Raw genomic sequence first — 16,655 nt, forward strand, 5'->3', positions numbered from 1 at the left:
AACCGAACTGAAATTTTTTTGGTTAATTCAGTCGGTTAACCGAATTAACCGAAAATTATATATTTTTTTATTTTTGGTTAAAAATTAACCGAATTACCCGAATTAACCGAATTACCCGAATTAAATCACTACATAATTAAATTATTTTTAGATTTTTAGACTTTAGTTTTAGTTTTAGTTTTCGTTTTAGTTTTAGAATTTTATTTTTATTTATTAAATTATTTGTAATTTTTATGATTGGGTTGGGTTGGGTAATTGGGTTGGGTTGAATACTTGGGTTTGAATTGGGTTTAGGTGAATAGTGGACCTATTTATATATTATAATTTTATTTATTAAACTTTTCGGTTAAACAGAAAAAATTCGGTTAACCGACCGGTTTCGAACCGAATTAACCGTTAACCGAAAAATTAAAAAATAATTAACCGACCCCTGACCGAAAAAATTCGGTTAACTGACCGATTAACCGAATTCAGTCGGTTAACCAATTTTTTTTGGTTTTACCCGAATTTTGCACACCCCTAGCTCGTGTGACTCTAATTCTAGAACAGTAAGTTACAAGGCCTGGACACACGCCCGTGTCCTTGGCCCGTGTGACTCTAACTTCAAAACAGTGAGTTACACGGCTTACCACACAGTCGTGTAGCATCGACAGCCATAGTTTCCGGCCTCTGTCATTCGCAAGACTTCGGGTTTTCGTTACACACCTATTATGGATTTGATGTAGAAGTAGTACAGATGATTCTAGAACCTAAAACGATGATCAATTAACCAATTTAGATGAATTAACTAAATCAAAATGTTAATTAACTTCAAATATCCAAACTACGTTGAAAAAATTCAACAGAAACCCCAAGTCGAAATTAAGTACTTACCCTCGCGGAACACCGCAATTACACGAATTCTACGACTCTAGAAGAACCCTACTCTGAAGAACTTCGTCTAACAAGAACTTATGCAAGTTAGAAATTCATTTCAGCGAAAAGACCAAAACCTTGACAATTATTGTACTCAAGCAAAAACAACAAAATATAAACACTTACTTAATCTGAGTGAACAATTGATGGCACAAACAAACTTAGAGCACAGAAACGAACGGATTCAACCACAATTGATATAACCAGCGAAACGTGAAACACAATTGAAGCAAAAGAGCAAAAAGGAAAAAAGAAAAGAAAGGAAAAAAATAAAATAAGTAAAGAAGAAGAAGACGTTTTAGGGAACGGGTAGTTTTGGGAAATTTAAAAAACATTTGTTAATTTAAAATAAAATTAACTGTAAATAGCATAAAATATATATATATTCCTTATTACCTACACAGGGATTCGAACACAAGACCAGAGAGTATACAGATTCTTAACCATTGAACCACTAGGCTCATCATTGACACAAGTTAACACATAAATAAACTTAACTCGAGAGTTCAAGGATAGGGTTTAAACCAAAATAACAGTAAAAATTTAAAAAGGAAGACTTGAACCCCTGATCTCAACCATCTAAACAAAGCACTTAACCACAAAATATAGAGACTTAATTATAATAGAATTTAGCTATCAAACATTCAAATTTTTGGGGCGTTACATTTGATCTTATGCAAATTTATCTTACCTCTAGATTCTTTCTTTCTGCCTAGTTGTTGTTGATATGGATGGGAGTTCCAAATGCTATTGTTACATGAGAAGGAAGAGGGGGAGTTGTTGTTGGATCTAGAGGAGGTCTATGTGGATGAGAACTACTATTATAACACTTCTCATCCGTTGCGATGATTGGTACGAATGGAAGATGTCACCGAACCACTTTCATGTCAAAATTCTCGAAGTTATTTAAGAAATTAATTTAGAAAACATTTTTATAAAACCATATAAAATACATACAATCAATTTTAAGTTTTAGTATCTTGTAAAAATCATTTTGAATCAATTTAATGTTGTTCGGAGGTGTCTAGAACCATATACGAGCCTTGGAGGGCTCATTTTCCACAAAACAGTGCAATAGCACTGTTAGGACCCAAAGTATCGGTACCTAAGGTGTTAGAGTTGTGTGAATTGAATCATTGTTTAAGAAATAATACAGTGCTAAAACTAGGGGATCTGTGGAGGGCTTAAGGCCGAGGCCCCCGTGGTGTGGAACATTCGGTATAAGTAGAATCTGTATAGAACTACACTTCTTCTATTTTACATTGATTAGAATAAGGTTTTTTAAATTCTAAATAAATGTAGCTGAAACTCTGTATCATTCGATTTTCAACATTAGTGAAGTTTCTTCTCCTCTGCCCGTGGTTTTTTTCCAAAAAGTTTTCCACGTAAAATCAGTGTGTTTTATTTTTCTTTCTTATTGCTTTGCAGTCATTCTATATTGCCATTATCGACGCTCAGTTTTACATAAAGCCTTGGGGGTTCAAACATAGGTCCCTATACTATTCTGGGGAGCAATTTGTTGATTCGGGGTGCAAAACCTTTGACAAAGGTACTCGACTTAGCGCCATTGAAGTTGAAATTTAGACCAAAAACACTTAAAAGCATCCTCAAACAACATCAAATGGTGCCAATAAGTTTCAAATCAATTTAGAACATTTTCAAAACTCATATTAGCGCAAAATCAAGCCCCAAACAAGTTTCAATCAATTTATAAATCAAAGGCTACACAAAATGTCTAAACATTATTCAAATGGAACTTGATTTTATAAGTCAAAATATTTACAAATTCTCAAATTAACCTAAGTATTTATGTACATGCCAATATTAACCAAAATAACTAATATAGAAGCTTAACTTTTGGATGGTGATGCGATGCTCCTGAACAAAGCTTCAAGCTTTTCAAACAAGATCCTTTACCTACTTGTTTAAAATAACTAACGTGCTAAGCTTAAAGAGCTTAGTAAGTACACTAGGATTTTTCTACTTCACCTTTTTTATTATTATTGATGAGTGTTTTACACATACAAGTTTTATAAATAATTAGACACTTATGCAGAGACATAAGTTTACTCATTCTTGAATTTGCTTCAAGATTCAACCAACTAGAAATAAGTTCATTACTCTATGTTGGGCACTTATGTTATGGTGATTACCATTTAGGAAGACTTGTATATTACTGTGTATCATTTACAATGCTTAAGGAAGCATAAAGAAGTCTAGCTAGTTAATTTTTAAAGAATATAGTGTTGGAAAAAATTAGGTTCGAAAATTATTTTCTTGCATAGTGGAAAAATAAAAATTTTGAAAACCAAGTTGGTTTGTGACATTTATAGCAATAAAATTTTTCTATAAATAATACTTGTGCTTTGAGCGAGATGAATGCTTGATGTTCCTGACTTTCAACCGAACGACCTTCTCTGTTATTCTCGTACCACAAATCACTTCCAGTGTGGGTTTGAACAATTTCAAATCAAAAGAAAAACAAGAAATAATTTTCTTACTTTCGGTAGGAAAGTAGAACTCTCTCTCTTATAGAAACCAATATAATTGTTATTGTAACACTCCCTATCCGACCCGAACACAAAATCTGAGTAGAGAATGCCACAACTAAACACATATCGATTAAAATTATTTGGATCATTGTTAACTAAGTCCTCAAGCCTTTTCCTAATTAAAATTCTATATCGATTAAACTTGTACAATTTAGTCTTTAGGCCTTAATTAACCACATTTTCAGATAAATTACTTAACTGAATTTCAATATATGTAACAACTCGTTTTTAGTGAAATTAGAACAATGATTTTGGAACCACAAATCTGTAAGTAAAAAAAATATTTTATTATTATTTTATGGCCTATAGCATGATAGAAATACCTTATAAAAATTTCGTTAAGAAATTTTACCGTTTACATGCTTAATTTGATAAAAGGACTAAATCGCATAAAGTGCAAAAGTTGTGTTCTAATAGCTAAAGGTGTTAAATAGCTATAGAACATTAAAGTGGAGGTCCTTATATGGTAATTATACCATAAATGAGTTAGTGGAAGATGTTGGCTTGGCATTTGTGTAATTTTTAAAGTTATTAAAGGTTAAATTAGTAAAAAAATGTAATTAATTCTAAAATAAATAAAACCAAAACAAGTTATCATCTTTTAGCTTCTTCTTCAACCGATTTTAACTTGGAGAAACCATAGCTAGGTTCAGCCAAGCTTGCAAGCTCAATTAGTGAGTGATTTTTAATCCGTTTTTAATGATTTCTATGTTTCCGGGATCGTTGTAACTTAATCTAGCTAGCTCAGGGACTAATTTGTAAAATTGTTAAACTGTTAGAATTTACCATTAATGCGCATGCTTGAGTTTTGAAGTTTGATGATAGAAAATGAATGGTTGTTGTTAGATAAACAACTTTTGTAAAGGAATTATTAGTAAAATTGTCAAATATGGATTAAATTGAAAAATGTGATAAATTCATGGTAAATTTGTGAATTTGTGAAAAATGTGGGCTGCTATAAGCATGTGTAAAAATCAGCTAGGCTTGGGTAAGGGTTAAATTGCTTGAATTTCATTTTCCGAGCCTAGGGACTAAATTTCAAAGAAATTTAAAAGTATAGGGGCAAAATGGTAATTTTTCCAAAAATTTGTGTTGGACTAAATTGAATGTGAAATATATTGCATTGAATTAAATTTATCCGTATAGATCCAATCAAACCTCGTACGGAGTTAGATTGAGGCAAAGAGAAAATCTCAGATTAATCGCCTTCATATCTACGTATACTCGTCGAGGTAAGTTCGTGTAATTAAATTGAGTATTTATATGTTTTAATTGAATTATATGTGTGTAATTTGTATAATTGCCATGTATAAATACCAATTGCATATCTGATGACGTACGATGATTACCGAGTCTTGTTTGAACCTTATAAATTCATAGGATACAAATAACATGTCATTAGGGTTACCGATTTGGTTGAGGTCTTGCATGTGTTGCGGACACACCACAGCTCGTATGAGCTTACCGATTTGCAGCTCGTAAAAGCTTACAGGTTCTCAGCTCGTATGAGCTTACCGGTCTACAGCTCGTGAGAGCATACTGATTCATAGCTCGTATGAGTATACATGTACAAGAATTAACAGATTACAATTTAGTACACTATGTGTGAGCTATCTCGAGTATCTAACAATATTCTAAATGGTTCAACGGGCAATGTTCTGATACGATATGTTATGAGTTCAATACAAACTATTACAGGCATAAGTATGAATTACATGAAAAATGGTATTGCGTGATATATAGGTATATGAAATGGATGATACGTGTGTAAGGAATTTGATTAACTGTTGAGCTCATCCATGACTTGATTTTTATATGTGTTTACATGACTAAAATTGTTGAATGTATATGTGCTTGGGTATTTGGCCAATATATGTTGGGATATGCTTTGATTACTTACCTTATTTGTGAATAAATGGTAAGTTAAATTCTATGTTATACGAACTTACAAAGCTTAAATGCTTACTCTATATATTTTCTGTATTTTATAGTGAATCGGAAGCTCGTTTAGGTTGGAAGCTTGTCAGAGCTATATCATACTATCCATCGGCTCTTTTGGTGCTTACGGTTGGTTTAATTTTGGTTATAATGGCATGTACAAGTTATTTTGGCTAATGTTGGCTATATATTTAGTTGAGATTATAGCCATTTGATTTTAGCTTGTGTTTTGGTATATTTTGGTATGTATATATGTGGCCTTAATTTGGTTGATGTGTGGTTTAATTGATGGTTGAATGATAGAAGGTCAAATGATAGTTATATGTGCATTTTGTATAAGTGCTTTGTGAGTTGTTGAATTGGTTGTGAATTTGTACCTTGTTATGTAAGGCATATATGTCTAATTATGTGAGAAATTGAAGGGCATGTTTAACATCAATTAGTATGTTTTGGTAAAGTGGTCTACAAGATATGTATTGATGCAAGTATGCATATAAGTTAGTTGAACATTTGGTTATATTAAATACATGGTTAAACATGTTTATAATTGTCATTTGAGGTGCCTAAGGGCATATTGGTTGTATGTGATCATACCATTTGTATAAGGCTTGATTATGCTTGTGTTAGATGCCTTAATATGGCTTGTTTATGTGCACAAAGTTGAATGTAGGTTGATGCCAAATTGGGTGAGAAAAATGACTTGTAAAATAGCCTATTTTCGTCCACACGGGCAGAGACACGGGTGTGTGTCTCAGTCGTGTGTGACACACGGCCAGGTGGCACGGTCGTGTGTCCCCTGTAGCTTTCAAAAAGGTTACAAGTCAGGTTGTTACACGGCCTGGCATATGGGAGTGTGAGGTTACTTCGAAGGGTACACGGCCTAGCACACAGACGTGTGGCTTGGCCGTGTGACCAAGTCATAGAGTTACACGGGCACGGACACGGGCTGGGACACGGACGTGTGTCCTCATTTCGAATGCCCACACGGCCTAAGATATGGGCGTGTCTCTTGGCAGTGTGACCCCTGCAGCTTTGAAAAATTTTAATATTTTCTGAAAAATTCTCTAAGTTCCTGATTTAGTCCTGATTTGTTTCTAATGTGTATTTTGGGCCTCGAGAGCTCGTATAAGGGACAATATGTATGATTTTGATTGGTTTTTGATATGAATTTTGATATGTTATGAAATGTTCGAAATTCTATTTGTTTGTACTGTAAACTCCGGTAATACTCTGTAACCCTATTTCGGTGACGGATACAGGTTAGGGGTGTTGCAATATATATATATATACTAACTCCATAAATATCTCTATTTAATATTTACGGACTTAGTTTACGAAAACAATGTTCTGAAATTGCATTTTTTGACACCACTAGAATCTAGATCGTTATAATATGCCATTACAAAAATAACTTAGATTTATGCTTTGTCCAATGACCTTGTCATTAGTGTGTTACTCTCATAGGATATCCTTAATCTTTTTGGGTTAAAATTATTCTCTCAATATGATCTTATTTTATCTTGTGGTAAGCACTGCATCTTCCACAATGAAAAATATTATCACTACAAATAGTAATAACAATAATTCATCCATGTTGATTGTCCCATGACCACATTCTTTTTTATAACCCATGTAATGTCAATGAGAGGATACTATTTACTCTTTAATTGAGTATGAATTTCACTATTGTAAAAGAAGTCATGTCATACATAAGTCATATACCCAGCATACCAACTTTAGGCTTTGATAACAATTGAGCATAGGTTTTCAATATATCAAAGTATATGATTTACATACACATAGTCAGTCATTTACTCATGATTAACTCCACTATAAATGTCACAAGTGAATAAATCCATAAATAAATCTAGGATAAATTTAACTTGGATCATTTTCAATGCATTGCCAATCTAGAGAATCACTCCTATGTCTCTATTTTTCTAGAAGTCATTCGTTCTGGAACCCAAGACAACGTATCTTCTTAATTGGACTTAATAGACAATATAATAGTCCTTTGAATTAAATGCTCATTTTGAGTCGTTATACTATGAGCATTTTAGATTACCTACTAATATAAGTTGTCTTTCCACATCAAAATTCACCCTTATGATGTAACTTAGTATTAGTTAAATATTAGTAATTAATGAGCCAATATTTGCTCTGTTCATTTTGTTTTTTGTGCAAAAACCATTAATGATAATTATATAAAAATAATAATTTAATTATAGAATTATATATAACCCAATTTATTCGAAAATTTACAAGCATAATAATAATACTTCCCTAAGGGCATAAAATCTCAACCCAGGTAGGTCAAATTCGACTCGAGAAACCCATGATTGGTTCAGGTAGCCCAACCAACAGTCAGTCTGCAACTTGAGAAACCTTAAACTCCTAATTATCTTAATTAAAATCTAAATTATCATCTAAATTATTAAGTATTTTAAATAAATTAAAACCCTAATTCTCCTAATTTAATTTAAACTCCTAATTATCTTAATTAAAATCTAAATTATTATTTAACCTATTAATTAAAGTCATAAATTAAACTCTAATTACCTAATTCAATTTAAACTCCTATTTATCTCAATTAAAATTTATATTATTATCTAACCTATTAATTTAATTTCTCACTCATATACATTACCTAAAAAGTGTAATTTTCTTATGTGACATATTTATATTTGTGACAAGTAGTCACCAATTAATGAGTCAAATCCCTTTATTTCGGTAATTAAACTTGCATAATACAATAATTTAAATTTTAATAAGGGTTTCATTATTAATAAATGAAATGAAATAAACAAGTAAAACCTTTTTAACATGCATATAGAAAATAGTTTAAAATTAATAATAAATGTAATGAAATAAATTATACACCATTGCAAATAAACAATATATAAGACTAAATATTAAAAAAGGAAATAATAAAGTTTTATTCTTTAAATTAATAAAATTTGCATTAGAAATTTAAGCAATTAGGAGATTAAGCTATAGTTTAGGAATGAAGATAAAATTATTGTTCCTTTGGAATCAATATTAAATACTTTATAAAATTTGTATTATAGCTCGTTGGTGAATGACATCAATCCAAATAAACTTTTAAATAAAAATAATATAAAAATATTTATAAAATATTAATTTATATATATTTAAAGTTTAATACTCTACAAATTTTTACAAAACTTGAAAATATGAAATAATTAAAATTATTATTTAATAAGTGACATATATGTAATAAAGTATGTTACAAACAAACAAATTTAAAATTTTTAATAATAATGTTAAAAATTAAACTATTTGCAATCAAAAATAAAAATGTAATTTTATTTCTTAAAATATTAGTTACCAATTATTATTTTTAATTTCAAATTTATACCATGTATAAATTTATTCTATATAAAAAATATATTTTTATATTAATTAAATTAAATCTGTAAATCGCAGGAAACTAACTATCTTAACTAAATTAAAGATCTAGTTATAATAATATAATTTAAGCTAATTATATTAATCTAAAAATAAAATAAATCTAACCTCACATTATTTTTTTTTGGCATTTTTAGTTTTAGCTTTGGTTTTTTCCCTTTACTTGGACATCAGACTTAGTATTTTTTATAACCTATAGAAAAAAATTAAATAAACTAAAACTTAATATTTTCAGTGATTTAAATTTTTAAGTATGTTTACTATTTTATTTAATTTCTTTTAGTATTATTATTTAAATACTTTATTTTTAAAATTTAAATTTAAATTCATTAAACTCATAATCATATTCTATACTTAATTTTAAGAAATATATCAAATATATTTTATAATTTAAATTCAATACTTAAATTTTTAATGTTTAATTAATTTTTTAAATTTATCTAACATCTCCAATTTGCTCTCTAAATTCTTAAAAGGATTAATTGATAATTGGGTCCTTCATTGATTTCAATTTAATCCCTATAACTAAACAAAATGCAAATTATTCTCAATATTATCTGCGTATTTGATAAAAGATTAAATTATTTAATTTGATTTAAAAACCTTCTATTAATATAAATTTATTAAAGCAAGAATTTTCTTAATCAATCATACTTTCATAATATATTTTAATTTCTTTACTACTTTCCTATCTTGAATACCAATTTAAATATTAATGTTAACCCGTGTTTTATAATAATATATAAATATTATAATTAGACTTGCGGGAAATGTGAGATAACCCGATGTGACAAATTAGAGCTAAGCCCAACCAAAGAAAGCCCAAATTAAATTTCTAAAAAGATAGTTAGGGGTTTTCAAAATACGGAAAAGCCGAAAAGCAAGCCTACATTTTGCTCTCTTTCTCACCCTCAACTCTTCAAAGAAGCAGCAGCAACTAAAGCTTTGAGGAAATGGCGTTGGCTTTCGATGAGTACGGGAGACCCTTCATTATACTCAAAGAGCAAGACCAGAAAACCAGGCTGAGAGGGATCGATGCCCAAAAAGCCAACATTTCCGCTGGCAAAGCCGTTGCCCGGATCCTCCGAACCTCTCTCGGACCCAAGGGCATGGATAAGATTCTCCAAAGCCCCGATGGCGATGTTACCATCAGTTAACTCCTTTCCACCTCTTTCTTTATCCCCCCCCCCGCTAAATTTATGCTTGATCATTAGGCTTCTCGTTACTCGATTAGGTCTTAAAACGATTTTTCGGTTATGGATCTGTTTGAGTTTGAGCTTCCAAATGAGACGTTAGTTAAAGTAAGCTACTTGAGAAGAGGAATGTATGCTTTATTGGTAATTTTAAGCGCTTGTAGTTACTTTATTGAACTTACTTAGTTTTTGAACTGGATGCTTTGGTATAGATAACACTTTGCTAACATAAAGTTATAAGCTTAATGTTTCCGGTGAGAGTTTCGTGAACTTTATATTTCTGGGGTAAATGTGTAAAGTTAAGTATTTCATATTTATTGGTGAAGTCCTATGCTATATCCTGTTCAAAGTTCCCTGATGTGTTTTTTTTTTTCTTTTTCATGGATGTTTTTCAGCAAATGACGGGGCAACAATATTGGAGCAGATGGATGTTGACAACCAAATTGCTAAGTTGATGGTTGAACTATCTCGGAGTCAGGATTACGAAATTGGTGATGGAACAACTGGTGTTGTTGTCATGGCTGGAGCACTTCTAGAGCAGGCAGAGCGGTTATTAGAACGTGGGATTCATCCCATACGAATTGCAGAGGGGTATGAAATGGCTTCAAGAATCGCCGTTGAGCATTTGGAGCACATATCTCAGAAGTTTGATTTTGGAGCATCAAATATAGAGCCTTTGGTTCAAACATGCATGACCACTTTGTCCTCAAAAATGTAAAATTTCCTAGCTCTTTTTCCTGACCATTTCTGTACTCTACATTTTCTGTTGCCCTTAGCAATGTTCGGATTGCCATAATGCATGATCATGTCTAATTTGTTTCAAGATGGTGCTTTTCTGTCTGAAGGTTAATTAATATGTATATGCTATTATCCTATCCTATATTTTTTCTATTTGCAATATCCTGTCTCCCCCACTAGGATTTTCCAAATCAGATTACATAATTATGGATGCATTGTGTTGTTAGTATGATGTTAAATGTAATCGATTTGTTTAGTTTTTCTTCTTGTATTGTAGTCTGCAATTGAATAAAGATTTTTCTTAAGATGATACTTTGTTCAGTACAAGGTACCATTAATATTCTCTTTAGCAAATTATGTCATGGAACTGTTAAACAGATGCCAGGTGGTAGCATCGTTTTGTATGGCAAGAACACCGTGTCTAATGTTTGTTTAACACCTTACCTTGCTAGGATATTGGTTAATCTTGATCAGTAATCATTTGGGCTTACTCATCCTCAAATAAAATCTGTGTTGATTTATTGTGTTTGCAAATCAGAAATGTTCAGGGTTGTTTTGGTTGTGGTAGGGTATTTGTGAAGGACCATTGAACCAACTGAATTATGTGGCACTTCATTCAATTAAATTAGCTCTTTCTGTCATCTAGCAGTTCATAAACTTGGTAGTATTGAGAAGAGGATTTGTTGTTTTGCAGTGTGAACCGATGCAAGCGCCATTTGGCTGAGATTTCTGTTAAAGCAGTTCTTTCTGTTGCTGATCTAGAGAGGAAAGATGTCAATTTAGATATGATTAAGGTTGAGGGGAAAGTTGGGGGAAAATTGGAGGATACTGAGCTAATATATGGAATCACTGTTGATAAGGACATGAGTCATCCACAGATGCCAAAGCAAATTGAAGATGCAAAAATTGCCATATTAACTTGCCCATTTGAGCCCCCTAAGCCAAAGACCAAACATAAGGTAGACATTGATACGGTGGAGAAGTTTCAAACTTTGCGTCTGCAAGAGCAAAAGTATTTTGATGACATGGTTCAGAAGTGCAAGGTATGGCTGCTGACTTATGTTCTGTGGAGTGTCTTTCTCAATTTAGGTTTATCTTTCATCTTTCACATTCTTTCTTTCTTTAGATTATTCTCTTTGGGGAGATGGGGAAGCGGGTGTCTTATTGTTGCAATTCTGAGGTAGAGAACTTGTTCTGATAGTAATGTTGTTGCAGGATGTTGGTGCCACCTTGGTTATCTGTCAATGGGGGTTTGATGATGAGGCAAATCATTTATTAATGCACCGGAACTTGCCTGCTGTCAGATGGGTTGGTGGTGTGGAGTTGGAGCTCATAGCAATAGCTACGGGTTTGTTTTGATTATGGCTTATTTTCATTTAAGGACATGTCAGCCGAATTCTTGATAGATAAAGATTTAGCGGCTGATGTAGTGTGCAATTGTATCAGCGATCTAATTATATTTATCTTCATAGGTGGAAGGATTGTACCAAGGTTCCAGGAGTTGACCCCAGAAAAGTTGGGAAGGGTATGATTTACTCCATTGTTTTGTATATCACATTGCTTAGAAATATGTGCTGGATAAATTCCTCTCTAGTAAGATGTTTTTTATGCATTAGATAGAGGACAACTGCTGAAGCTAAAGTGAGATGCTTTAACAATTGATGACTTTTAGTTTAAGTAAGAACTAAAGAATTGCTAATTTGGACTAGCAATATATGTTTGCTGAAGTATTTACATTTTAAAATCTCAGCTTAATTCCCAGGCTTTGTATCTAGATCTTATAGGAAACACTTATATGTTATTTTATTTTTTTAGGCTGGTTTGGTCAGAGAGAAGTCTTTTGGCACCACAAAAGATAAAATGTTGTACATTGAACATTGTGCAAATTCCAGGGCTGTAACCATATTTATTCGTGGAGGTAGATTCTCTCTCTCCCCTTCTATTTGGTTTTTGTTCTATTGATAATAACAAGTCATCTTTGTGCAGTCAAAATTTGATTTTGTATTTTGGTTAGGTTTAAGCCTACATGCTTGGTGAATTAAGTGAATTAGTTCTGTTTTTAATTTCCCATTCCTAAATAGTTTATAAAGTATGCCACCCAGTCTCTCAATGGTAATGACTCGGTGGTTTATTCTTGGAGATAGTATCTAGTACCAAAATATTTTCTTGGACAGTTTTAGAGCATGGCCTTTTTTACTGATGAACTTAAAACCAAATAAACAAATAGGAACATGACCTGGTTGAAGAGTAATGTAAGAATAAAACTTACATGACATTTTGACACACCAAGAGATTTCTTGCTTCCTTTTTCTTGGTAATCCAATTTATCTGCTGCTGTTTGGACATCATTATTCCTGGTCAATGTAACTGGCTGACCATTTACATGTGCTTATTATAACATAGAGTTGCTCTCAACTTTATAATGCTGTAGAGTCTAAATTAAAGGGTAGAATATTCCAGGGTGTAATGCAAGCTGAATTGAGATGGATCAGTCGTATATATCTCATAAAAGCTTTCCTTTGTGGTTGATGATCATTCATTAGGAAACAAGATGATGATAGAAGAGACAAAGCGGAGTATCCATGATGCATTGTGTGTGGCCAGGAATCTCATTCGCAACAATTCTATTGTCTATGGTGGTGGCTCAGCCGAGATTTCTTGCTCAATTGCTGTGGAGGCAGCTGCAGATAAATATCCAGGAGTTGAGCAGGTAAGAAGAAGCATATATAATCATCTGAATAACATAGCATGCTTTTCTGTTGGAGCAATTATATAATATCAAATTTTTGGTTTTATCTGTAGTATGCAATCCGGGCATTTGCTGATGCTTTAGACTCAGTCCCCATGGCCCTGGCTGAGAATAGCGGACTCCAACCCATTGAGACACTATCAGCAGTGAAATCTCAGCAAATTAAGGTAATTACTATAATTTGTATAATGATAACTTCGGTCTTCTGCAATCCCGACAGAATGGAGTATTATCATTAATTTCATTTCCTTATATCTGTCTGCAGGACAATAATCCACACTATGGAATAGACTGCAATGATGTTGGGACTAATGATATGCGGGAGCAAGACGTCTTTGAAACACTGATCGGGAAGCAGCAACAGATCTTACTGGCAACGCAAGTTGTAAAGATGATTTTGAAAATTGATGATGTCATTTCTCCATCGGACTACTGAGGTATAATTTCTGTACTGCTTCACTCTGAAGGTTACCGTGTTTTGATTGTTTTGTATGGTTCACTCCAGAACAATTGTTCACTTGTGAGGAACATGTTTTGCTTATGTATTTTTCAACTGCCAAGCTCTTTGTTGGTTGGAAATAGAATGATAAACCCTTCGTATTGACAACGGTTGTTTATGTTTTTTTTAATCTTTAGTTTCTACTTTCAATCATTCAATGCATTTTCTTTTCTGAATCTCCATTTTATCCAGAAGCAAAAAAGAAATCTAAAAAAAAAGGCTAGATGTCAGATCAGTTATATATATGTGCATGCATATGCGTATATTCAAATATACATATATACATCTATTTGTTTTTTCAGGGTCATGTTGTGTCTTAAGCATTGGTGCCATTACTGAGCAGCATGCATTGCGTGCTTGCTCGGTTGCTATTGTCTGGTTGACGCATTTCTTTAATATTAGCTAGCTTCCTGTATTTCTGAGTATCATTGTTTAAGGATTATTACATGAAATAGTAAGTTTCAATTTTTTCGTGGATGAGTGAGACCAAATTTACGTTGCTAAGATGTTAGGAAGCTGTTGCTAAAGGGAATATTTAATTCGTTGTAGGTAGTTTGCTTGATAACCCGAAGCTTGTCATTTAAAATCAATGGGGTTCTAATTGTTCATGTACTTTGTTTCTTTCTCGTCTTTAATGCTGCGAGGTGAGCAAAACTCGATTCGACTTGAAAAAATCGAAAAAAATTCGAATTTCGAGTTAAACGAATCGAGTTAATCGAGTTATTCGAATCAACTCGAATTTTTTTTCTTTCGAATTTCGAGTTAGAATCGAGTTGAGTTTTCGAATTCGAATAACTTGAATAATTCGAATAATTCGAATATCAAACTATAATATTTTATATTTTTACCTCAAATTCCCAAACCTTTTTACTTTTTCCTCAAAACTTTTACTCCTTCCTATTTTCCCCCAAAAACTTTTACTCTCCTCCCCTTCCAACCCTTCAATCTATCCAAAATCTATTTCCCACCAAAATTTTACTCTTCCATTTATTTTTTCTCAAAATTTTACTTCCAAAAACTCTCAAAATTTTTTATTTTCCCCCTAAAATTTTACTCCCTCTCACTTTTTCCCTAAAACTTTTATTCCCTTCTCATCCCACCTCCCATCTATCTCAAACCCTCCTCCCTTCAATTTTTTTAAAATATTTTTCTTCAAAAATTTTACTCCCCCTATTTACTTTTCCTCAAACTTTTATTCTCCAAAACTTTTTATTTTTCTCCTAAACTTTTACTTCTCACCCTTTACTCTTAAATAAAAATTAAAATTATCCAAAAAAATCACTAAACATAAATAGTAATAATTTTATTTATATCTATTATTTATATTATTAAATTAAATTTCACATTTTATATTATTTATATTATTGAATTGTTTAGTTATATTGAATATTTATATTAAAATTGAATTATTAATTATGCCATAAAATATTCGTGTTAAAATTTTATATTGGTATCAATTTTACATTTTATTTTTAAAGTAACTTTTATTAAAAATTATATTTTTACATTTAATATATTTTTAATTCTAAAATACATAGTGACAAGAATCTGAAAATAATTGAAACAATTAAGCAAGCAAAGAAGCTAACCTGTATATAAAAAATTAATAAATAAATTATGAAGTGATGAAAGTTAATAAAAAATTTGATTAAGGTGGACGAATTTTATTACGATGGGTAACAATGGTTACAAGGACCCAAAATTGTTTTTTAAAATTTAACTCGAACAAATATATTCGATTCGATTCGAATTTCATCTCACTCGACTCGATTCGAGAAAATTTCAAATAAAGCTAGGATGATAAAATGAGATTCAAAAACTCGATTAACTCGAAAATTTTCGATTCGATTCGATCGAATGCTCACTCCTAATTGCAAATGCAAATCTGGTACCAGTTGCCTAACAATTAGGGCCTAACAATTAGGGTCTGATTGTTTGCCAGTAAAATGTTTTTCGGAAAATGATTTCTGAAAAATGATTTACTTTTCTGAAAAATGATTTGCTGAAAATATTTTTTGGTGTTTGAATGAATCTGTGTAAAATATTTTGCGAAAAAGTTGTTTTACATATATTAATAAATTTATGTACATATTAATAAATTTTTATATTTTAAATTGTTTTTACATATATTACAATGATTTTGTTTATAAATAAAATTTTATATTTTAAATTGTTTTTACATAGTCATGCTCAATATTTTTCATATATTTGAAAGACTATATCCCCATACCTATTCCAAATATATGCTGAAACATGTAATTTACGGTAAAACAAGAGTCGAGGTAGCATACATTACAGTTCTTAATACAATATATGATTACTATAAGTATGTTGTGTGTCGAAACCATTTTTTAAAAAACAAAAAAAAAATTTGTTGTCGATTTTAAAAAATGAGAATTGGAGTCGCCTCCGATCTTTTAAAGAGGTGTGATCGGATCACTTTGAAAACGATTTTAGGTCTACGAATTTTTGAGAAAATAGGTTCGGGAGTCGGTTACGTACAAGGAAGGGTCAGCACCATCGTAACGCCCAAAATTGGTACCGAATTGATTGTTTAATGTCTTAGTGTCGAGAATTTGAAAAGATTTTAAAATACGATCCTTCATTTTTATTAATGCTAATTTTATAAAAGATGCTTAGAT

At 31.5% G+C, this 16,655-nt stretch overlaps 1 protein-coding gene across 1 annotated transcript; it reads left to right on the forward strand.

Annotated features, from left to right (window-relative positions):
* Nucleotides 1-9,692: 9,692 nt before the first annotated feature.
* Nucleotides 9,693-14,166, forward strand: LOC105785840 (T-complex protein 1 subunit epsilon). The gene is made up of 9 exons (XM_012612005.2): nt 9,693-9,986; nt 10,423-10,741; nt 11,460-11,808; nt 11,981-12,113; nt 12,238-12,290; nt 12,581-12,683; nt 13,309-13,475; nt 13,568-13,681; nt 13,780-14,166. Exons 1-9 carry the CDS (start codon nt 9,788-9,790, stop codon nt 13,948-13,950), a joined length of 1,608 nt encoding a protein of 535 aa, XP_012467459.1. The 5' UTR covers nt 9,693-9,787; the 3' UTR covers nt 13,951-14,166.
* The last annotated feature ends 2,489 nt before the right edge of the window (nt 14,167-16,655 follow it).

Source organism: Gossypium raimondii, chromosome 1 (genome assembly GCF_025698545.1).
Source record: "Gossypium raimondii isolate GPD5lz chromosome 1, ASM2569854v1, whole genome shotgun sequence".
In the NCBI taxonomy this organism is placed as follows: Eukaryota; Viridiplantae; Streptophyta; class Magnoliopsida; order Malvales; family Malvaceae; genus Gossypium; species Gossypium raimondii.

Coding starts and splice junctions, on each gene's coding strand:
- LOC105785840 (XM_012612005.2), top strand. CDS start 9,788: ATGGCGTTGGCTTTCGATGAGTACGGGAGACCCTTCATTATACTCAAA. Junction 9,987..10,422: donor CGATGGCGATGTTACCATCA/GTTAACTCCTTT, acceptor GATGTTTTTCAG/CAAATGACGGGGCAACAATA. Junction 13,476..13,567: donor AATATCCAGGAGTTGAGCAG/GTAAGAAGAAGC, acceptor TTTTATCTGTAG/TATGCAATCCGGGCATTTGC.